The sequence below is a fragment of the Uloborus diversus genome, chromosome 2 (assembly GCF_026930045.1).
Source record: "Uloborus diversus isolate 005 chromosome 2, Udiv.v.3.1, whole genome shotgun sequence".
In the NCBI taxonomy this organism is placed as follows: domain Eukaryota; kingdom Metazoa; phylum Arthropoda; class Arachnida; order Araneae; family Uloboridae; genus Uloborus; species Uloborus diversus.
In genome coordinates, this window is record NC_072732.1 from 13,499,139 (window position 1) to 13,523,631 (window position 24,493).

The 24,493-nt window shown below is 35.9% G+C and overlaps 1 protein-coding gene across 1 annotated transcript in view; it reads left to right on the forward strand.

The window, feature by feature from the left end:
* The window catches only part of LOC129217817 (cell adhesion molecule Dscam2-like), a 234,892-nt gene extending 232,784 nt beyond the window's left edge, over positions 1–2,108 (forward strand). The window contains exon 25 of the mRNA XM_054852155.1: positions 1,920–2,108. Coding sequence (XP_054708130.1) covers positions 1,920–1,972 — 53 coding nt within the window. The 3' untranslated portion in view covers positions 1,973–2,108. The remainder of the gene's footprint in view (positions 1–1,919) is intronic.
* Positions 2,109–24,493: the final 22,385 nt, after the last annotated feature.

Sequence of the window (24,493 nt, forward strand, 5' to 3'; positions counted from 1 at the left end):
TTTGGCAAAACGCTTTGTAAAATGAAACATGAACTAAAAGGCATTTTGCTGCACCGCACAGTGGGGTGAAAACGAGAAAAACCGCTTAAAAGGGTCTTTTTTTTCTATAGTCAACCAATTGAGGATTGATGTATTTGCACAGGCCTACATCTTGGCCAATCAGAACTGGAATTTTACAGCCATTCGTCCACTACAAAGCTGAAGATAGCCTTTAGACGGTGAAGAGCCATGAATGAAGGGGATTTAAACAAATTGCTTTTAAGCAATCTATATATTTTTTTCTTATTAATGACGGGAATATTTAATTTTTCTCGTGTCCGACGATAGTAAAACAACAACAAAAAAAGAATAATCGAATATTCAAACCGATAATTGGTTTTGATCAGCACCGAAAACTAGGGAATTCAAAGTTATTTTTTTCAAAACGCTCTATAAAAAAATGTCCTCTTATGTCCACTTAGAAATTAATATTAATGAGTCATCAATGGTCGGTAGAAATACCCTGAAAAGGAATTAGCTGCGTAAACCTGCGAACTTTGAACCCTGAGCCCAAACAAATCGAGAAAAATCCATTATAACATGCCTGCGCAAACAAACAAGCGAGAAAGGTTTAAAAAGACTTTTAAGCGCTTTTTGACGCTTTCGCCCCACTGTGCACCGGGTTGAGCAAGAAAAAAAAACTGTTTTTCATTTCCAAATGACTACGTACTATAGTAAGACAGTCTCAAACTTAAAGCATTGAAGCCCTGCCCATCTTTGACAGATAGCGCTTTAAAGGGAGAGCATTGGCCAAATGTCGCCTTTTGCTTTCCCACTCTTAGACTGACATAGCTACATTTCCGAAACTCGTAGAAAATGGGCAATTCCGTGTATGACAGAACGGCATTTTTGATTAAAAAGAAAAGAAAGAAAGTTTTAAGTGGCTACAATGAAATTATTTTCATTAAAAGTCACATTTTTCCCCCTTACATTTCATCGTTAACAATTACATCAAAAACAGAACACGAAAAAATAATTTTTATTTTTTATTTTCCACTTTTTTTTTATTCGTTACGAATTCACATTTGTGTCAACCAAGTTCTTTGACTTCTTAGTACAAACCAAAATTTCTGTGAATTCGAATAAATTCATTCTTTTAACTAATGCAAGTCCTCTTGAGATGCAGAAACAACAATTAAAAACTGGTCATTTGAACAATTTTTCACGCATTGAATTAAAATAATTTAAGTTTCAGTGTACTGACGCAGTGACAAGAATTTTCTAATTCCATTTGTAGCAATAAAAATGACCATATTTTAAAATAAATCTGAAAAAAAAAATGAATTTAGCACATAAAAGCCTATTGAATAAAGTATAATGAGGGAAATCTTCTTTATCTTTATCTTTACTAATAATAAAGCTGAAAGTCTGTCTGTCTGGATGTCTGTGACGCGCATAGCGCGTAGACCGTTCGGCCGATTTTCATGAAACTTGGCACAAAGTTAGTTTGTAGCATGCGGGTGTGCACCTCGAAGTAATTTTTCGAAAATTCGATTTTGTTATTCTCTATTCCAATTTTAAGGAAATTTTACCGAACAAATTATCATAGCGTGGAATAGTAAATTAAGAAATTATCATAACGTGGAACCGTAACATGGGCGAGCCATTTAACATAGCAAATTGGCGAGAAATTCATCATCCATTCATAAAATACACCACCAGCTCCAGGCGAACCTAATGACCTTTTAATTTTCTACTACGAGCAAAGCCGTGCGGGTACCACTAGTAATCCATAAAATCATTCCAATACAAATGGTTTATAAAAGCGATTTTCATACAAAATATCATTTTCATGGAATTGCCCGGATGTGATTTTTTTGCATTGTTAGAGAATTGTCTACCCTTGGAACTTGAAGTGACATTTCTTTTCTTCCTTTCAGGAGTTCCGGGAGACAGTTCTCTAACAATCAAAAAGTATTCGGGGTGGTCCTGATTCCAAGAGGATTCGATCGAAGGACATTCCACCTTCTCTGTTCCAAGCCTCACAGACGCTGATGTTCATCCTGTTGTATTTTTCTCACGCGTGACTGTACACTGTTTGTATATTCAATAAATTTTAACTGTAAAAACGATCCACTGTCCTGCTTGTCGAAGTTCAATTTATTGCAATAAACAAAGAGACTTTTCCATGAACTGTAGAAAATAAAGGGTGTCCAAAATTAACGCAAGATTTGAATTTGCCGCCATTTTTGCAATAAATTGTGGGCAATCTTGAAAAAAGAACAATTTGGCAGCTGAGGGTCTAGGGTTATTACAAATGGAGCGTTTTCGATTCTATAATGCGTTTCCATTATCGAACAATTATTTGAAAAATAATGAGAGTTTGGGCGGGTCAAGCAGTTTACTGTTATTGGCGCTCGATATCGCAATTAGGTAATGCGCAGGTGGTTGTGGGACTGCTGACATAGACGTTTGACTTCAAAACACCCCATAGGGAGAAGTCTAATGATGTAAAATCACACGATCTAGGGTACAATTCATATCACCGAAGCGAGAGAGTACACGAACAGGAAATTCCTTATGCAGTGATTGAATTGTTTCGCTGGCTGTATAATAGCATAACACTCCATTTTTACTAACCCTAAACTCCCAGCTGTCAAATTGTTCTTTTTCCGTGGCTGCCAACAATTCACAGCAAAAATTGTGGCAAATTCAAATCTTGCGTTAATTTTGGGACACCCTTCACAAGTTGTAGTTACATTCAGATGAACGGAAGATTCTACGCAAATTACAGTAGCATTGGTAATTGCATTGTTTCAACAAACGAGCTGATGTGTGCATCACATGACTTCCTTTTACTCCAATTTAATGTCATTTTCTCATTATTGCAGTTTTAATATGATTCAATCGTTTACTCTCTAAATATCACCAACAGTGGCCAAATTAAAACCAGATTTTTTTTTAAAAAAATTTTTTAATAGCCAAATTTATCGCCAAGTTGGCGACAAAACTTGGCGACCAAAAGACTGGCGGTATATTGCCAAGTGTCCGCCAAATTATAACACCACTTGAGTTTACATCGAAATTAACAATAATCTTCCCCCAAAAAGGGGCAAAAGACCCCCTTTGGATCATAAGAATGCAACCAAAAAGAAAGGCGCGGAACTAGACCCAACTAGGAGTCTGCGTACCAAATTTCAACTTTCTAGGACACTCCGTTCTTGAGTTATGCGACATACATACACCACACATACACACATACGCACATACATACGTACATACAGACGTCACGAGAAAACTCGTTGTAATTAACTAGGGAATCCTCAAAATGGATATTTCGAGTGTCTGTACGTTCCTAGGCACATATCCACGCGTGGTCGGGTTGAAAAAAAAACTCAACATTCATTTGGGGGTGAGCAAAATGGAAATTAATTGCCGATTTTTGAGTGAAAATTTTTTCGTGAATACCTCCTTTTTTATAAAATTAAGTAAAAAAGATGACAAAACAAAGCTCAAAATACAGAAAACAAAAATCGAAAACTTAAGACCAATTTTTCCCTTGTCAAAGAAAGAAAGAATAAAATAATAAATTAATACATCGCATTAAAAAAAAAAAAAATCTGTGTGAATGTTAAGTTTTTGCGAACGTCTAAAAAAATGATGCACTCATTTTATTTATTTGTTTATTTCGTCAATTTGTGATGTTTTAATTGACTTTTCTGTTTACTCGCACTTACTATAATGAAAGTCTGTTTTTTACACACTATACGTAGTATAGTTCCGAACAAAAGAAAGAAAGAAATTAGACACTCTTTAAAGATGACTTAAATATTACGATGTGCTCAAAGCTAGAAAACAATACCTGGCAATAAATTCAAAAACACATATAATCTTACAAGGTAAAAAATTTGAAAAGAAAAAAAAACTCCATCAAAATAAAATGTTTGACCCAAAAAAGAGAAATTATTTACATTATACACTTGATACATCACTGATGACAAAAATGCCGTAAATATCATTGAATAAAAAATTAAATGCTTTAAAAAAAAACTCTATTGAAATCTAGCCAAAGCACACAGCGGCTATACTATTTCGCCATATTTAACCGAGAATACATTTAATGTTACGAAATCTCACTAATCAAATTGTTTAAAAACTGAGATGAATCTTTCTTACTTCGGCTAGACCAAAATCAGGACCTAAGTAGCCGAAGAGGAAAGAAAATAATTTGACTCTAGAAATAAGGCTGTTGACAATGACAATCAATGAAACAATCAATCAATGAAGACAATCAATCAATCATCTGATCTGATTAGCATGCCTATAAAAACTCAACATGTCTTAAGATATAATGATAATTGATAGTCACGAGGGCGAGAATATTTTCAATCCCATAACGATACGAATCTAACTTAAAAGAGACAAAATGGACATGTTCTTCTTAAGGGGGTCCAAGACACAAAAATCGTCAAATTTTGCAATTTTTTTTTTTAATTATGTGAAAAATTAATCCGGTTTTTCTGCTTAAAAGGACATTTGAATCTTGTTTCTATCTTAAATAGAACGAAAGATATATTTATTTCTGTTGCATTCACCTAACTAATGTGTACTTAACTTTAAAACTTTAAACGCGTTTTTCTCCATGATGCAATTTTTCCAGATTTCTTGCATTCAAGCTCTTATAAGTCAGGAACCGATAAAGATAAAGTAATGAAACTTGGAGCATATCTTTTTCAAACAGTTTACTTTAATTTTTATTCGGCGAATTTAAAAAAAAACGTTTACTGCAAAAATTATGATTTAAAAAAAAAAGTATCTTTGAATTTTTCGAAATTTTTCTTCAATTATTTTTTATTTTTTATTTAATCAATATTTTTAAAATCGCCGAATAAAAAATTAAATCTTAGATATTTGTGCGTAACTTATTTTAAAAAAATTGAAAATTGATCAAGAATATTGTGAGTTATAGCAATTTAAAGCAACCCCATTTTTTAAAAAAAAACTAATTAAATTTAAATAATTTTTTTTTAATATTTATGTTATGATTTTAATTATTAAATAAATGGTGAATCAGTGCAAAAAATTTCAAAACTCTAAAGTACATAATAAAAAAAATTTCAAAATGTGTCCCGGATCCCCTTAATAGTAATGGAATAATCAGCCGAACATTTTGTCCAAAATTCACCAGTGTCAACTTTTCCCAGTTATTCCCTCCCTGTTATGTCCATGTTTCAACGAAGCATGTCTTCCTCATTTCAGAATATCTGGAGAACAATCACGAATATGCAGAACCCTACTGCACGGTTCCTGCGCCTCAATACTTTTCAGACGATTCTCCTTTATCCAACCAGCAGCTGGTGCACAGCAAAAGAGTAAGCACACACTTTCAGTATTTTTTCAACGAATGTAGACTTATTCAGTTTTCAGTTTTATTTCAAACGTAACTCTGTAGTACAAGGTTGTTGAAGTTAAACTGATAGTACTCACAAGGAGACGGCACGACCGTGGGGTCGGAGATTTGCGTCAATTTTTTTTTTTTTTTTTTTTTTTTTTTTTTTTTTGTGGTGAAAGAGGACCCTTAGTACCTTACGTGGTTAAAGTAATATGACGCAATGCTCAGAAAATTATGAGAAAAATTGATTTAAAGTCGCCATGGAGTCTCCTAGGCGCCTTATGAGTTTAAAATGTCGATCTGTTGACGAGCCGCCGCTATCCTAATTGGTTAAGGCGTGATCTTGTGCTCCAAAGTTAGCACGATCGAATCCCACTCTAGACCTTTATCTTTTTTTTTTCTCTTTTTTTTTTTTTTTGCTATCACAACAATTAGTGGTAACGCTTTTCACCCCTACATTAATTACTTTCTGAAATTTATTTTTGCCAAGGATCGCAAACTTTTTCATACACTGAAAAACATTCTTGCTCGCTATTCTGTACGGTTTGATTTGAATAGTAAAGGTTTTTGACCTGTGGTCCCCTTACGGTTATAAGGGACAGCTGCTTACAGGACATTCGGACATTTTTTTTTTGTTATCACAGTAATAATTGAAATAGTTTCTCTACCCTGCATATTTTTTAAGAATTTATTTACATCATTTTTTTTAATTATTTTCTTTTTCTTTCAGCAAAACAATTTAAAACAATTCATATTTTTCATTCTACCTCTACTTCGTTACCGCTAATTGCTGTGGTAGCAAAAAAAAAAAAAAAGAAGAGAAAAGAAAAAGGTCCAGAGTGGGATGCGATCGGGCTATCGTTGGAGCACAAGATCGCGCCTTAACCAACTAGGCAGGCGGCGGCTCATTAAAATACTGACATTTTAAATTCATAAGGCGCCCAGGATACTCCATGGCGACTTTAAATCGACTTTTCTGAGTATTGCATCGTATTACTTTAACCACGTAAGGTACTAGGGGTCCTTAAAGGGTACAGGACAGGTACCCCTAAGGCTAGGGGTCCTTAGGGGTACAAAAAAAATTGACGCAAAACCCCGACCCCACGGTCGTGCCGTCTCCTTGTCAGAGGCGCTCCGGATCTACAGAAGAAATCTGAATGAAACTTCAAAAGTTATGCAGATCACGCGTACGAAATTTGGAGAAAAAAAAAGGCGTTTAAATTTTGCCACCAGGTGGCACTTTAACGATGTAAAAAGAAAAAAATGACAGTTAAAATGCCAAGAAATGAGGAAACATTTTATTTATTTACACACTTATCATCTCTATGTCCACACCTTCAGCCAACAATATGCTGAAAGCATGCAAGTGGTATTATCAAAAGCCTCACGCAAAGTATCAGTAGTAAGAAAAAACATGGCGTACACAGTAAAAACAATTCAGAAACGTGGCTGAAAAATAATGGGGCATAAAATAACGGAAAGCGTTTCTGAAATTATCCTAGAATCTTTTAGAAGAATTCAGAAATTTCCCCGATTAAAGCCAGTTATGTCCCTTGCGCCTTCAGAGAAAACGTAGGTAGGTTTAAAATAGTAGCTTCATACCTTCCTCATTTACCACGAACACCCCAAAAGCATTATAGCAACCATAGTCAAAGCTAGGACAGAATTTAAAGTAAGTACCAAGGATCTCACTTGCTTGCAATTGTAGCAAAACTACGGAATTCAAACCCTTCCCCACAATTCTTGCAAAGCTACGGAATTCAAACCCTTCCGGCAATTCTCACAAAGCTACGGAATCCAGAGAGCTATAGACCTATTTTCTCTCATTGGGAGCTTAGTCAATCCGGTTGGATCGTAATTGAGCTGAAGCCGGTACACTTCATAAATATGCTCTGTTAATCATTAAACTGGTAGCAAAAATATTTTTCACAACAATGAGAAGTCTGAAATCTTGCAACTTGTAGCAATTCAGGAAACTTTTTGACAAAGATAATTTCACAGAAAATGGATGAAAACCTATGAAATGTCGAAACGTTCCATGGAAATAATCAGTGACATTTCGGAAATTTTTTACAGTGTACGATGTTAGCTTCTAAGTTCATTTACTTTTACACCCCCTTGATTAACACGATGTTTAACATTCTCAAAGCTCATCTAAAATGCATTTCTAAGACTACAAATTTGAAAATTTTCCGGGGGAGAAGCCCCCAGACCCTCTTTCCTCCGCAAGCCTGCATCCCCCCTCCCTTTCCAATCATCGAGCTATTGTCAATGCTTAGACATAGTAGTGACTTTCTCTCAAACCAAAAAACTGAAACCCATTATCTTTTCCAGCGTTTGAAATAATTGAGGAGAGATCAATTTCATGCACCCCCGTACTTTTTTGACACCGTAGCGGTCGCACACACAGGCGTCTAGGGCAAATTACGTAAAAAGTATTCTTTTTTTTTTGTCTTTTGTGCATTAGCTTACTTAAAATTTCGATCTAGAAGTATGTAGTTGTTTCTGAATGTATGTAATTGTTTCTGAATGTATGTAGTTGTTTCTGAACAATGTATAAATTTCATGTTTATATAGAACACATTTTTTTTTTTTTTTTTTTTTTTTTTTTTTTGCGTTTGTGTTTGGGAGGGGAGCGTGACACCACAAATAACCGCCCCGGATGCTACCCACGCTATTTCCGCCACTGCTTTCAGCATATTGTTGACCGGAAAGGTGTGCACATGGAGCGCAAAAGTGTATAAATAAATAAAATATTTTGTTAATGTTTAATTTTTAAAGATTTTTTTTTCTTTTTACGTCGTTAAAGCACACCGGGCAGCGAAAGTTCTTTTTTTTTCTTTTGCAAAAATCACGTCCGTATGGTCTAAGTAACATATATTTGAAGTTTCATTCGAATCCGTCTAGTAGGACCGGATCTAAAAGCCTCTGAGTAATGTCAGTTTAAATTTAATTGAACTTGAAGCAAAAATTCCTTCTTGCGTCAAGTTGTCTAAAAATAAAACGCAAGAATCAAATTTACAGATGAATGCAGCAGCAAAATATGCAAAATATTTAATCTGTTTTTTTTTTTTTTTACTTTCAAGTGGAATCCAAATAAATTTCCAGTTCGAATAAAGAAGATGCTGGTTGAGTAGCACATCTCAAAGTTCGAAGATGCTTTTTAAAAATAATTACTTACCCTCTTGTTTTGACGCAATACCGTACGAGTTTAACTTTTTAAAAATTCTGAACTGTATATGAGATTCCTACTTCAAATATGTGGCGTACGCGGTCGTTAAAATTGTGGGTCCAAAAGTCCTGTAATCGGTCGCTAGGTAGGATGCAGAGTAGGGTTGTGACTACGAAAGCAAAATTTTGGCCAGTCTACGCCAAAGTTGAAGTTGAAATCAATAACATTTGTGATACATTCTCAGAAAATTACAATTATTTGCTCAACTACCAAAAAATGCTCCCAACCAATGACATTGAAAATTCTTGAAAAATGTACCCGTTGATTTGAATTTTTGGTACCGAGTTGCCGTTCATTTCACTCCTCGTGCAGCAGGACTTTTTATCTGTAATTTACTGACAACGGTTAATATCACTTATAAGTAGTTTATGGCTACAGAGCAATTGAATTTCAAAATTTCCTCTCTCAAAACCAGTCATCTTGCTTTATATTTCAGATGAAAGCACACGACATGCAAAGGGAAATCTACTAAAAACGAAATACAAAATGAGATGATAAGATTCGTGCATTTATTTCTCGTATTCAAAACAATGATGAAGAATCGTGTCCATAGATTGTGCGAAGATATTGTCGAAGGTCCGAAGGACCGCAGCCGCCAGCTTCGGTGCTTCAGGACTGTAGAGGGTCTCCTGCAGCAGATCTCCGTCTGGTAGCAAGCCGAGTTTAAAGATCGTTGCAGTAATGCTTGGGCATTCAAAGATGTGTCTTGGTGTGAGTTGGGTCTCTGGGTAGTTCTTCCAGTAAGGATAAGTTCTTGTCCCGTCAGGAAGTATTTTTATTTCCTTGCAATGCTTTGTTCTGAGTCGGGCGAGTGTGGTCGTGATGTCTCTAGGGAAGTCGAAGACGGTTATCAAAGGTTTCTTTAAAAACTGGTTTAGAAGTCTGCATCTGGCCACTGCGTTCGCATCTGCAATTGTGATGGTGGGGACAGGTTGGTCAAGACCGCGTTCCTCTTTGGCCAGGGCGTCAGCACACTCATTTCCCTCGATGCATACCTGTGCGGGTATCCACTGCAACACGCAAGACTTCCCTTTGCAATGCATCCGATCGAGTAAGTTGTTTACGATGGAGGTGACGTTTGTCTCTCCATTTCGGATGGCCTCTAGGGCTGATTTAGAGTCTGAGAAGACAACTGGTCCCTGAGCAAGATCCGCATCTTGAGAATTAGTTGCGTAAAAAGTTAGAGCTTTCTTGATCGCCAAGAGCTCGCTGGTGAAATTAAAGGAAATTAATCCAGTGTTAATTTTAAGATTGAAATTTTCTCCGCTTGGAAGAGTTTAAAGGATGCCTGTTCCACCTCCATCGGGGAATTTGTCTGAAGAACCATCAGTAAAGGCAATAGCTAGGTTCTCTTGCGGAAGCTTTTCGATGGCTTCAAGGTCCTTTTGTTTGAGTAGAATGGGATCTTCTTTTTTCGAGCATGGTTGGAGCAAATTCAGATGAATATTCGTGTTAGGTGGTGGTGTTCTTGGAAAAAAAGGTTCCAGTAGGAAATCAGTCGATGAATGCTCCAGATTTGTCTGTCTTTGAATATCTTTATTTAACTGGAGAGTTGATGATCTTTTAAGCCTTGTCGAAGTATTTTAGTTATTAATCCGTAACAGGGGAGGTGAAAAAGTAGGACGTAACAGGGGACGTAAGAGCCCAGAAACCGCTATATTTAAAAAATTCTTAAAAACCGTGTAATTAAGATACATTAATTTCCCTCGGATGTTCTTTGAACTTTTATTAGCACGAGGAAAAAATATTTTTGAACTTTGAATCGAAATATACCTTTTCCGAAGAAATTTTGCTACAGTCTTAAGATTTTTCGAGAAAATCATATGCTGCAGTAAATAACTAACTACTCGCAATAAAAATGAACCTATTATTTATTAATGATTTCATTTTAATTGCTTAATATATACAGAACATTTTAGTACCAGAAAATTGATTATATCAAGTTACGGGAAAATTTTGACAGCCCTTGAACTATTAACATTTCGCGTCGTATTTCGAGGAATAATTCAGCCTTTACTGTCCCTAAAACACCATTGCGTAACGTTTGTGAACATTTCAAACAACTCTTAGCGTCATCTAGAATATTTTTCATCTCTTCCGCATAACGCGGAATCGTGGATAAGATAAATGAACCTATATCTGCGGCTCTAACGTTAAGAGCCTAATGTCTACTACTGCCGAAAACAGTAACATTGAAGCGGAGGTGCGGTCTCACAGACCGCTTCTAAAGAATGCAATGAAATTTAAATCTGATGCACTCGCCTAAAGATACTGATAAGCAAGGGAGGTGTTCAAGGTCACAAAACAAAAAGCTATTGGAAAAACCATTTAATCGGACTGAAAATGAAATAGGGGTGATCGGATGAAATTTTGAGTGGTCTGTGAGACTGCGCCTCCCCTGTTAAGGGTTAAAAACTGGTAGAGATATGATCGTTGTTGTTGCTGCGAGTCTATTTGTGAATTTGATAGTAGCAAGATTGCTTTTGCTTTCCAAGGGTGGTAGACCACTCTCTTGTTCCGCCTTTTCATTGTTAGTTGAGGAGACGGCACCTATTATAATTTTTGAGGTTCTATGCTGCGCAGAATCTATTTATTGTTTCGTAGTAGTTGGAGCCGGAGCCCAGATTCGAGTAGCATTCTCGAGTACGGGTCTGATGATAGAGCAGTATGTGTTCTACAGGGTTTGAGATCTAGAACCCCATGTGGTTCCAAATAGCTTCCTGAGGATATTTAATCTTCCAAGAGTTTTATTTGCCGTATGTTCTACGTGTTTTGTAAAGCGAAGTTCTGGGTCTAAGATCACGCCCAGATAAGTAGGAGAATCAGCTTTTTCGAGTTTTTGGTCATTGATGCTAATGTTTAAACTGACGATGCCTCTGTGTCGTCTATCAGTCGAGAAGATGCAATAATTTGTTTTACTAGTGTTGATGGAAAGTTTAAGGGCCCATGTAGCGATGCCTTCCAGCGTTGCATTCAGGATTTTCTCTGACTTATTAATGTCTTTGTGAGAGTGCCAGACTGCTATATCATCCGCATAGCATGCAATTTTTGTGTCAGGATGTATATTGGGGTGCATGGGATTCATATAGATTAAGAAGAGGAAAGGACTCAAGACTGAGCCTTGTGGGACCCCTGCCCTCCTCCTGTGCACTCTAGAAATCAAACCATGGAATTTTACAGAAAACTTTCTACCCCTTAGAAAGTCATTAATCCAAATTAGCGCATTTTCTTTGATCCCAGTGTTATGGATAATATGGATCAATTTTTGGCGCCAAAACCCGGTCAAAAGTGGCTGAAAAGTCAAGACACACCGCTGCAGTTTTCCTGTAGGGTTTCTCTTGTAGGCCATCTATAACAGATTGGCATAGGTAGAAAAGTTGATCAACAGTGCTGTGATTTGCTCGATAGGCAGTTTGATAGAAATGCAGCTTGTTGTGTTCAATTAGCCAGCCCATTAATCTGCGGCAGATGATGCACTCCATAAACTTACAGAGGGTGCTAGTGAGAGAGATGGGCCTATAGCTATTGCACTCTGAAGCTTCTTTTAATATAAGTTTTAAAATAGGGATAACTAAAGACATTTTCCAAGATTTCGGAAGTTTGCCTGAGGCTTGGGTGAGGTTGAAAATTTTAAGTAAAAGATTCTTCGCAGCTGTACCAAAGTGCTGCACCTTACGACCAAAGATAAGGTCAGGGCCAGGCGCCTTGTTTGGATCCATTTTCACTATGTCGCATTCTAGCTCATACATGGTGATCAGTTCCGTAAAAATGTCTTTATGACAGTATCTCTTTGAGTCTTCAATAGATTTTCTATAGCCATGGTGCATAGTTTTGTCATTTATGTCAAAGGACAGTTGCCATTATTATTGTGTTCAAAATCTGTGGGTTTTTTGCATCTCAAACTGGTATTCCTTTCCCCACGGTGCAGTCCTGAATATTCAAATGTATCCCGTTCATATATGGAATAGGTCGACACCCCGGTTATGACATCCAAAGACTGCATTTTCGTCCCTATGGACACATCAGTCTATAGTAGTGGATAACCGAGTTAAAGGCAGGTAGCATTCCACTGAAGCCAAGAGTGCCAACAAACTGTTAGCTTTAAAAGAAAAAATAGTGCACCAGTGAGCATCCGCTACAACGGAGCGATCCAACCCGTGTATTGAGACAAAACTCGGGTAAAAGAAGTAAGTCATCACCTACTGCTTACTACCCTTTTTTAGCTATCAGTCTTTTGGCATCCTCGGCTTCAATAAGATGACATCTTCCTCCAGCTCGGTTATTGACGTTTCCAGACTTCACTGTAAAACAAAATTTGTAAGGTTACCGGTATTAATCGGTGTAACGTTACACGAATTCTGAACTGTGTAGCATCATTGCTTTAAAAACTAAGATTGTTGGAGGAGCTTTGCACTATGGTTTCAATTGAATTCAAAGCGCATGCGTAAAGCTTAGAATCGGGGCAGAGCAGGTAAACTCTTATAAGCGAAACGAATACCGTCCTTGGTAGCCGAGTGATATAAGCTCTTGCTCTGCGACTTGTTTGAGGTTGGCGTTCTGGGTTCGAACCCCACTCAGGACATTTCCTCTCTTAACCCCTTCAGACCTGGTGTCCGGTATACCGGACAACCACTTTAAACAGCTGCTAATCATTTAATAATTGATTTAATTAGTTTTTTTTTTTTTTTTTTTTTTGTAGTTGACTCTTTACATTCTACTTATTATAATCTGTGAAATAATTTTTCGTTTTGGGATTGACAACACTGACATATAGGGATTGAGAGATAGAGAGTGGCTCATTTTTCCAATCATGGTTTTTCATCTGAAAAGCGAGTTTTTTTTCCCTGATTTTTTTAAAAATATATAATTTTTAATTAATCGTTTCAAACGCTTATATTATGTTTTATAATTGTTTGTAGAACATTTTATAATGAAATTTGTTTGGTATTTTCTCGTTTTTGTATATGAAACATTGATTTCAAAAATATAAGTCCGGAATATTGGACGTGCCATAACTCTTTTCATTTTTCTCCTACAAACTCAAAATTTTTTCTGTAAGATACCCTTTACCATAGTACACTGTGTACCAAATATCAACATTTTTGGTCCTAATTCCGACTGAAGGGGTTAAAACAAAAAAAAAAATGTCTTGTTTGTATATTAAAACAAATAAATACTTTGGTGTACATTGGTTGCTAAAAAGCATGGACTTGGTAAATCATTTAAGAAAGTCGGATGGAAGCTTAATTTTTGCAAGCATACAGAAAATTCTGGTGTAACGTTACGTAGAAATGTGTGAGACGTTACGTTATAGTTACATTACCATGGTGTAACCTTCCACCAGCGATGTGTCACTTTACACCAGCACTGTCCAACCACGGATTGTATGGAATTTTCAAACGTCCAGATAAGACGAATCTATGTGAATAAGGGGGAAAAGTAAAAATTTGATGCGCGTATTCCTCTCATTTGAAAGGGACTCTGTTTCTACAAAAGCTGACATCGATAAAAAAAAATAATAGATTCGTCCGTTTCCGGCTGTAAAACGGATGTTTGTCTTTCCATACAATCCGTGGTCTGACAGTAATATCAGTTGAGTTACTCCAGAGCAGTGAAGGCATCTAAGCTGCCACCGATTTTATGGAGTAAGGTAACACAAAAGTTTTTACAGTGTTATGAGTCAGTAACAAGGACAAAACTGCATTCTCTGGAAGGAATAACCGGGCTGTCGATAGTAGTGATGTGCCGGATCGTTAAAAAAGTAGATCCGCGGATACGGATCATTAGTGTCAAGATCCGCGGATACGGATCATTAGTGTCAAGATCCGCGGATCCGGATACAGATACGGATCATTAGTGTCAAGATCCGCGGATACGGATCATTAGTGCAAGATCCGCGGATACGGATCTCAATTTTTTTTCCCCAATTTAACTATCCAAGTGTAAAATTTCTTACGGAAGGTATTCTCGTCACTATAATAACACTGTTTCTTCAAAGAATGTCATCTACGGCGAAAATATAATCAAGACTATGATTTACGCTTTGAAGAAATCTCCGAAAATTGATGGAGAGTTGGAAGGAACGGGTCAGCGCAGCATTAATGCTTAAATAGAATGTGAAAAACAATTTCTATCTTGCTCGGTAGATGTAGGATACAGGAGCAAGAATTTAAAGCTGCTACTGGATAGGCTAGAAATAATTTTTCGCATTTTATTTCAGCATAAATGCAGCGCTGACCCATTCCACCCAAATTACTCCGACTGACGGAATAACAGAGCATTGAACACCTTTACAAACAGTAAATGGAGACTTTTGTCTCACTTTTTTTTAAGGATGCTGGGAAAAACCAAAATGAAGAAAAACAGAAACCCCAAATCAATAACAAAAACTAATATTAAACTAAAAATTTAAAACAAAAAAACATGTCTCAGAGGGCCGTTGGCTTCTGAAATGATACCTTATAATTTAAATAGGGAATAAAACCTAATTTAAACGGAATTTAAAAGTCTTTTACTCAAATATTTAAAAACTTTTAAAATAGAAAAGATTCATTTAAGATCCGTCAAAAAAGTAACGGATACGGATACAGGTCTTTATTATTTCTCGGATATCCGGAACATCACTAGTCGATAACAACAAGCCTCAGCCCTGGCTTGGCGCGTTAACTTACTGCTTACGAGGCGTATCCAGAAAGTAAGTACCGTTTTGAAAAGAAAGCTATAAAAAATTTTTTTAAAAAGATTATTTAATGTTTACATGAAAGATCACACCTTAAATTATTTTTCAACATAGTTTCCACCATTGTTGAGGCACTTGTCGTAGCGGCTCACCAGTTTATTTATACCTGCCTCAAAGAAGCTTGCCGCCAATGAAGAGAGCCATAAATTTACAACGTTTTTTGCGTCGTCATCACGAGCAAAGTGCCTACCTCCAAGTTCTCGTTTTATGTGCAGGAACAAGTTTAAATCAGACGGTGCCAAGTCTGAGCTGTACGGCGGGTGATTAAACTGCTCCCAACCGAACTGTTCAATTAGTCTTTGAGTGTCACGAGCAGTCATTGCACTTTCACCGTAAATCTCTGTAATCTGACGATGGATTTCGGATGGCTTAACGTTCCTTGCATTCAAAAACCGGATCACAGAACGAATTTCACAGTCGGCGGGATCATCGATTTTTTTTAACATTATATACGGCCACAGTAAACGCAAAACACAAGACAAATCAACCGTAAGGGCGCAAGTTTGTAGCCGATGAACTGAGGAAACAAGTACGCATGCACTGAGCGCCGACAGCAGCGCTGCAGCGGCATTAGGACGAAACGGTACTTACTTTCCGGATACGCCTCGTATTACCTTTCATGCATGATTGCATTTGTACCACGGTATGTTTCATTCATGACGTTGATTCTCTTACCATCTCTCCGTTTCACCCGCAGCCTACGAGCGAAGGTCACTACGGCACCGTCAAGCGGAGCCCTCCAAGAAGCGATTCTCACTACCCATCCTTTGGACAAGGTGAGCTCTTCGCCAATGGTCGAAGTTTATAGATGCTGCCATGAGCGCTGCGGGCCGCTTATAAACAACCTTTACTCTGCTACAGACCATGTAAAAAATTGGAGATTGCTGATTGGCTACCGTGTGAAAACAGTGGCGGATCTAGCCGATCATTTTGGGAGGCGCCATTCGAAATTTTGGAGAAAACTCCCCAGGAATTTTATTAAAATGAAATTTTAAGAACTAGTTTTATACACTCTTTAGAAACGTTAGGTGAGGGGGGGGTGGATTACGAAATCTCACTCAAAAATTTTGGAAATAATAGCTCTGTTTTGAGGAGAGGGATATAATTTCTTTCTCAATCAATACCTAAATTTCTTTTGAAGTAAAACTCATCTGTTAAATTTTGTTATATTCTCAGATTATTTTCTATCTTTTTTTTCTTCTTAAATATTTCTTACAATCACAAGGTTTTGGGAGGGGCCACGGCCCCCATGGCCCCCCTCTAGATCCGCCACTGTGTGAAAACATCATTCGTCTTCTATATAGCTCGTTTCACACGCTCTAATTATTGTCTCATTTCGAAACAAAACATGTCTTTTAGACATTATTCAAAGAGAGGGGGAGAATTTAAAACATTCACACGTGATGAATAAAACGACAACAACGTGCATAAAGTACAAATAAAGTAATAAAATAGAGTTAAAAACTCAGCAAACAGCTGTTTTGGGGCTGTCAAGAAGAACGAAACGTCAACACAATGTAGACCAAACAACAAAAACTTTTTTTGTCGTTCGGTCTACATTGTGTTGACTTTTCGTTCTTCTTTTATGCACTGATGAAGGGGCTTGCATTTGACAGCCCCGAAACAGCTGTTTGCTGAGTTTTTAACTCTATTTTATTACTTTATTTTGACTTTATGCACGTGTTGTCGTTTTACTCATTCCGTAGTACAAAGTTTTCGACTGCTTTTTTACATTCAAACGTGAATTTATAACTTCCGAGGAACGAAATTTGTTCAATACGTTGGATAGGGAAAAACATGGCTGACACACATTTGTGTCTACTGATCAATCAGGAGTCCCAAAACTATTATAAGGTCTCTAACCATCACCACACTAGATTCACTCTGGACTTAATTTGACTCACTCTCACTTCATTTGACTCTAGTGCGGTAGTGCTCTAACTGAGTAAAGGTTGTTTATATGCCTGCGGGCCTCTTAAAAGCACCACCACCATGTTTTTCTACTCTTTTCAAAGTTTATTCTGCCTTTATGTCATAGAAATCAACAATTTTTACGTTTTCATCCGAACTTGCGGCCAAAAGTATGTTTTAATGTGAAATTATTACGTTTTTCATTATTTTGTTGAAGGACATTCTCGAAAAAATGTCCCATGCGTAACGCTAAGTTTTTTATTTCTTCCAGCTAGCCAAAGCCATCAAAAAATAATGCTGTTGAGGAATAATGCATGTTTTAATATACTATCAAAGCATAACAGTTAATCCCATATTTAAGTAATAGTTACTTGAATAAAATTTGAAAAAAAAATTTGAATTTTGACATCTTGAATTCAAATTATGTTTTTCGCAATCACGAGTGTGTGTATGTAGGCGTGTGTGCTTGTGTGTATGGGGGTATGTGTGTTGTGTGTAGGGGTATGTGTATGTGTGTGTAGGCATGTGTGTTTGTGTCTGTGTGCAGGCATGAGTGTGTGAGTAGTTGTGTGTATGAATGCGTGTGTATGTGGGGGGGTATTTGTATGTGTGTGTGTAGGCATATGTTTTTGTGTCTGTGTGCAGGCATGAATGTCTGGGTAGTTGTGTGTATGTGTGTGTATGTATGCGTGTGTGTAGGTGTATGTGCGTGTGTGCGTGTGCGTGTGTAGTTGTGTATGTATGCGCGTATGTGTAGGACATGGATGCAACCTGGAGACGGCTTTCGCTATAGGAGAAGCATCGTGAGGAGCCGGTCAACGGTGATGGTGCGGAGGGTGGCGGTGGGAAAATAAAATGATAGGAACGCCAAAAACAGTCAAATGGAAGCAATAAGCAATCGTGATTGCTGAAAAAAACTTAGCGTTACGCAAGGGACATTTTTTCGAGAATCGCCCTGGAAAGAAAACATTAAAAACCTTTTCTGATTGGTTGAGATAAGAAATTTAGCACAAGTATCCTCATGTTGTTTTTCTAAGGGGACAATGCTGCATTAAATGTTTTTCCTAGTATGATACGATCCGTCTCCCTTATTTAAGAGGGATAGTAAAATCTTTCAGAATGTTTCAATAATTTTGATTATAAAATTACGTAAAACTCATACTAATTGTTAATGTATTAACAATAAAATAACAAGAACCAATATCAAATTTAGGTTTAAACGAGCTTATGTGTGCATTACATGACTTCCTTTTACTTCCAATGACATTTTTCTCATTATTGGCAGCTTTAATATGAGTCAACTCTCTAAATATATAACAGTGGCCAAATTGAACGAGCTGATGTGTGCATTACATGACTTTCTTTTACTTCCAATGACATTTTTCTCATTATTGGCAGCTTTAATATGAGTCAACTCTCTAAATATATAACAGTGGCCAAATTGAACGAGCTGATGTGTGCATTACATGACTTCCTTTTACTTCCAATGACATTTTTCTCATTATTGGCAGCTTTAATATGAGTCAACTCTCTAAATATATAACAGTGGCCAAATTGAACGAGCTGATGTGTGCATTACATGACTTCCTTTTACTTCCAATGACATTTTTCTCATTATTGGCAGCTTTAATATGAGGCAACTCTCTAAATATATAACAGTGGCCAAATTGAACGAGCTGATGTGTGCATTACATGACTTCCTTTTACTTCCAATGACATTTTTCTCATTATTGGCAGCTTTAATATGAGTCAACTCTCTAAATATATAACAGTGGCCAAATTGAACGAGCTGATGTGTGCATTACATGACTTCCTTTTACTTCCAATGACATTTTTCTCATTATTGGCAGCTTTAATATGAGTCAACTCTCTAAATATATAACAGTGGCCAAATTGAACGAGCTGATGTGTGCATTACATGACTTCCTTTTACTTCCAATGACATTTTTCTCATTATTGGCAGCTTTAATATGAGTCAACTCTCTAAATATATAACAGTGGCCAAATTGAACGAGCTGATGTGTGCATTACATGACTTCCTTTTACTTCCAATGACATTTTTTCTCATTATTGGCAGCGTTAATATGAGTCAACTCTCTAAATATATAACAGTGGCCAAATTGAACGAGCTGATGTGTGCATTACATGACTTCCTTTTACTTCCAATGACATTTTTCTCATTATTGGCAGCTTTAATATGAGTCAACTCTCTAAATATATAACAGTGGCCAAATTGAAACCAGATTTAAAACAAAAAAAAAAATTAATCGCCAAATTTGACGCCAAGTTGGCGACAAAACTTGGCGACCAAAAGACTGGCGATCTATCGCCAAGTGTCCGTCAAATCATAACACCACTTGAGTTTACACCGAAATTAACAATGATTTTCCCCCAAAAAGGTGCAAAAGACCTCCTTTGGAGCATCCGAATTCAACGAAAAAAGAAGGTGCACAACTAGACCCCACTAGGAGTCTACGTACCAAATTTCAATTTTCTAGGACATTCCGTTCTTGAGTTATGCGACATGCATACACACATACGCACTAAATACGTACATACAGACGTCACGAGAAAACTCGTTGTAATTAACTCGGGGATCGTGAAAATGGATATTTTGGGTGTCTGTACGTTCCTAGGCACATATCCACGTGTGGTTGGGTTGAAAAATAAACTCAACATTCATTTGGGGGTGAGCAAAATGGAAATTAAAGCCGATTTTTGGGTGAAAATTTTTTCGCGAATACAATACTTCCTTTCTTGTAAAAGGAAGTAAAAAACGACCTTAATTGCCTATTTCATATTACGATGAACTTTGCAGGTCATAAAACATAAAACTTGAATACTACTTTTAATCAATTGTCTATTGTCCCTAGAAGCATTATGAAGGCTATGCACATCCTAATCACAGCAATACGACATTGCCAGGTTAACTATAGAAAAAATTAGATACTATAGAAACTATAGAAAAAAATTCTATAGAAAAAAATTTAGACTATAGAAAAAAGAACTATAGAAAAAATTTCTAGTCACAAATGTAAATTAAAGAAGGGAAAATGGTAATATTTTAAAACTCTGTCGTAATGCTGAAATGAATTACAAATATTTTATTTGTTAACAAATTGAAACTGCAACAGCTAAAGATCATTGAGCTTTTTTTACCTTGTCGGCCATGTTGTAGGCATACTAGGACATCGTTACCGATTGCGTGAATGAAGCTTCAGAATTATACCTAAAATTTAGTGAACAAGCTTATATAAGTCCAGTTCTTTATAATTTTGAAGTGCCAAACATGCCTTCAGAGGATCTATCTAACTTGCGAAAAAGTGCTATTTTTTGTGGTTTTTAATTATTATCTCCTGTTGTTAAAGTCTTACACATTCGATCAAGTCTGCTTTTGAACAAAAAAATGATCAAAATCGGTTAATCTGTTTAAGAGTTACGGTTCCATGGACAGATACACAGATACACGCACAGACGCGTCGAATTAATACCCCCTTCCTTGTTCCGTCGGGGGCTAAACATATCACTGAACAAAGAATGGTAGTTTGAAAAAAAAAAAAAACACCGACGCATAAAATTTTGCATTGCTGTATTTTTGGAAGATTTTTATTTTATTTCCAACAGTAGCACTTGAAACATAGCAAGAGTCAATCAATCGGTAAGGCCTGTAACTTCTAGCCTTCCGATATCTGTCATTAATGCCCCCGGAGACAGCTGGGAATAATTAAGGTGACCATACGCTTCGTTTTGAATGTGACAAGGTATCCTGTGCCGTTGTCCGCACTCATCATGAAATGTTCCTTATTACTTCCTTTTACAAAAAAGGAAGTATTGTATTCGCGAAAAAATTTTCACTCAAAAATCGGCCTTAATTTAAATTTTGCTCACCCCCAAATGAATGTTGAGTTTTTTTTTTCGACTCGACCACACGTATATATGTACCTAAGAACGTATAGACGCCCGAAATATCCGTTTTGAAGTTTCCCGTGTTAATTACAACGTGTTTTCTTGTGACGTCTGTATGTACGTATGTATGTGTGTATGTGTGTATGTCGCATAACTCAAGAACGGTATGTCCTAGAAAGTTGAAATTTGGTACGTAGACTCCTAGTGGGGTCTAGTTGAGCACCTCCTTTTTGGTTGCATTCGGGTGTTTCTAAAGGAGCCTTTTGCTCCTTTTTTGGGGGAATTCATTGTTAATTTCGATGCAAACTAAGTGGTGTTATAATTTGGTGGACACTTGGCGATATATCGCCAATCTTTTGGTCGCCAAGTTTTGTCGCCAACTTGGCGACAAATTTGACGATTTTTTTAAGTTTTTTTTTTTAATCTGGTTTCAATGTGGCCATTGTTGGTGATATTTAGAGAGTTGGAGAGAGAATCACATTAAAATTGCAATAATAGAGAAATAACATTAAACTGGTGTAAAAGTTAAGTTACAGAACATAAACATTGACTGATTCAGCCACAACTCATTGGTTGGAGCTGTTTATGCGTTTTCATACCAATAAACTAAACATGTATAATTTTTTAATGCATATAATGTTTGTATTGTCCTAGTGCTCTTATAAAGGATAATTTTGCGAATGACTAATTTGTGGACGAGACAAAAAGCACAGTTGCAAATCGCAGCTCTTAAAGCAATGTTGATTTTTCTTATTTTAAATCAGCATCATATACTTAAGCAAATTTGTACATTAAAAATTTACATCAATTCATCTCTTTTAAGGGGGTCCGAGACACAAAAATCGTCAAATTTTGCTTTTTTTTTTTTTGTCATTTGAAAAATTACCCTATTTTCTTCTGCTTAAAAGGACGTTTGAATATTGTTTTTATCTTAATTAGAACGAAAGATACAATTATTTTTGTTGCATGCACCTAACTAATGTGTATTTAACTTTAAAACTTTAAAGGCGTTTTTCTCCATGACGCAATTTTTCTCGATTTCTTGCAATCAAACTCTTATAAGTCAGGAACCGATAAAGATAAAGTAATGAAATTTGGAGCATATCTTTTTGAAACAGTTTACTTTAACTTTTATTCGGCGAATTAAAAAAAAAACGTTTACTGCAAAAAATGTGATTTTTTTTTTTTTTTAAGTATCTTTGAATTTTTCGAAATTTTTCTTCAAATATTTTTTATTGAATCATAACTTTTAAAATCGCCGAATAAAAATTAAAGTTTAGATATTTGTGCATAATTTTTTGAAGAAATGTTGAAAATTGACCAAGAATATTTTGAGTTATAGCAATTTAAAGCAACCCCATTTTTTGTTAAAAAAACAAATTAAATTGAAGTAAAAAAAAATGTTCTCTTATTAAATAGATGGTAAATCAGTGCAAAAAATTTCAAAACTCTAAAGTGTTTAATAAAATTTTTTTCAAAATGTTTCCTGGACCCCCTTAAGTTTTCATTTCCGTTTTTGTTTGTCATTAAACTATGTTTTTAAAAATGTCCCTTTTCTTTTCTTTTTTGAATTTACACGTGCAAATGCCTAAATTTGGTAAATGTCCCATTTTTGAGAGAAAAAAAAAAAGATCAGCAGACACAAACTCAAGATGTTCAACTTTCATTAATGTTACACAGAGGAAAGTTCGTTTGGGAGTAAAAGTACTTTCAGATGGTGAGCAAAAAAAGTCTTGACCAGTTTTCAAATTTGAAAAAAGAACATGTGCCAAAATTGAAACTATACTTGTGATTAGCACATTTTCCTTGTTGAAATTAAGCAATAAATACTTACTATCCCCGTACGTTTTTGTATCAAGCTAAACCTGCATTTTTCTTTTACACAGAAAAACTTTTTATCCACTAGTGTTTTAAGTGATTATATCTTTTGTTTATTCTTTCATTTATGTTATCTCAGCGGATCGGTTTGCCTTATTTGCAAAAGAAATATTATATATACTAGCAAAGATGAATTATACATCGCTGGATAGTTTTGATTTCTGCATAAGATAAAAACACAACTTTTAGGTGGTATTAGTATATAGTAGCCGGGGGTCTGTCCAGGATTTTTCACAGGGTCCGTTTTTTGTGAAAAATCAAATAATTTTATGAAAAATCAAATACTTTTGTGAAAAATCAAATAATTTTGCAAAAAAAAATTTTTCTTTTTTTTTGCAAAAACGAAAGTTTAGACTCTTGAGATGGTGGAAACTGCATCATTGACACTTAAAGTTGATTGTTTTCCCTCTTTTCTGTTGAGAATATCATTCTTTAGTGCTTTTCTAGTATTTGGGGGGGGGGGAGGCATCGCTCACTGGGAGATGGGCACCCCTCAAGTATCAATATTTATCTACCATTCTACATCATGTTAAATTATACTAGAAATGTTATTTGTATAGTATTTAAAACAACTGTAAGAAAAAAAAATTCAGTCAGGGGTTCAGCATTTAAATTTTTAACCCAAGACACTGTTTAAGAGCACAAAGTTTCGTTTAAAACTTATAAATTCCGTGATTTTTACAAAAATAAAAAAGTATTTTATTTGTTTACTTCTTAACTAAGCGTACTAAACATCGAAAATGCGAAAAATCAGATTCCCATTCTAAGATTCAGATTCAGATTCTAATTTAACTTTAAATATGCTGTATTATTTTAATTTGAGATTTGCTCTTTCAATAAACAATTTGTGAAAGACCCGTTTTTGTTTACCAGAATTTTGTGCAGGGTCCGTTTTGGTGGATCGGATTTTTGTGAAGGGTCCGTTAACGGACCCAAATTTGCTCTGGCCAGACCCCTGGTAGCAAGCATTCAAAATGGTGCGGTTTAGTCAAAAATGCAGAGCAAGAAATTCTAAAATTATGCATTATCATGTAAAACTATTGTCAAATAATTCTACTTCTAAGTACATCCTTGTGCGGATTGATGGAACCAAGCCATTTTTTTTTCCAAATCGCCTTTATTTACATCGCTTAATTATAAAATCAAAATCACCACTTAGTATGCCTCCCCCCCCCCCTTTGTTCTGCACCATTTTCACTCTACTGGGCATAGAGGCAACTAGAGTTTTGCACTTTTCTTTGAATTCTTGATCCAGGGGCGTAGATAAGGGGGGGGTTTTGGGGACAAACCCCCCCCCCCCCCGAAAAGTTAGTTTGAAAAAAAAAAGAGAAAAAGAAGAGAGAAGAGAAAGAAAAAAAAAAAGAAAAGGAAAAAATTCCAAGCGATTATATATATATATATATATATATATATATATATATATATAAAAGATATATATATATATATATATATATAT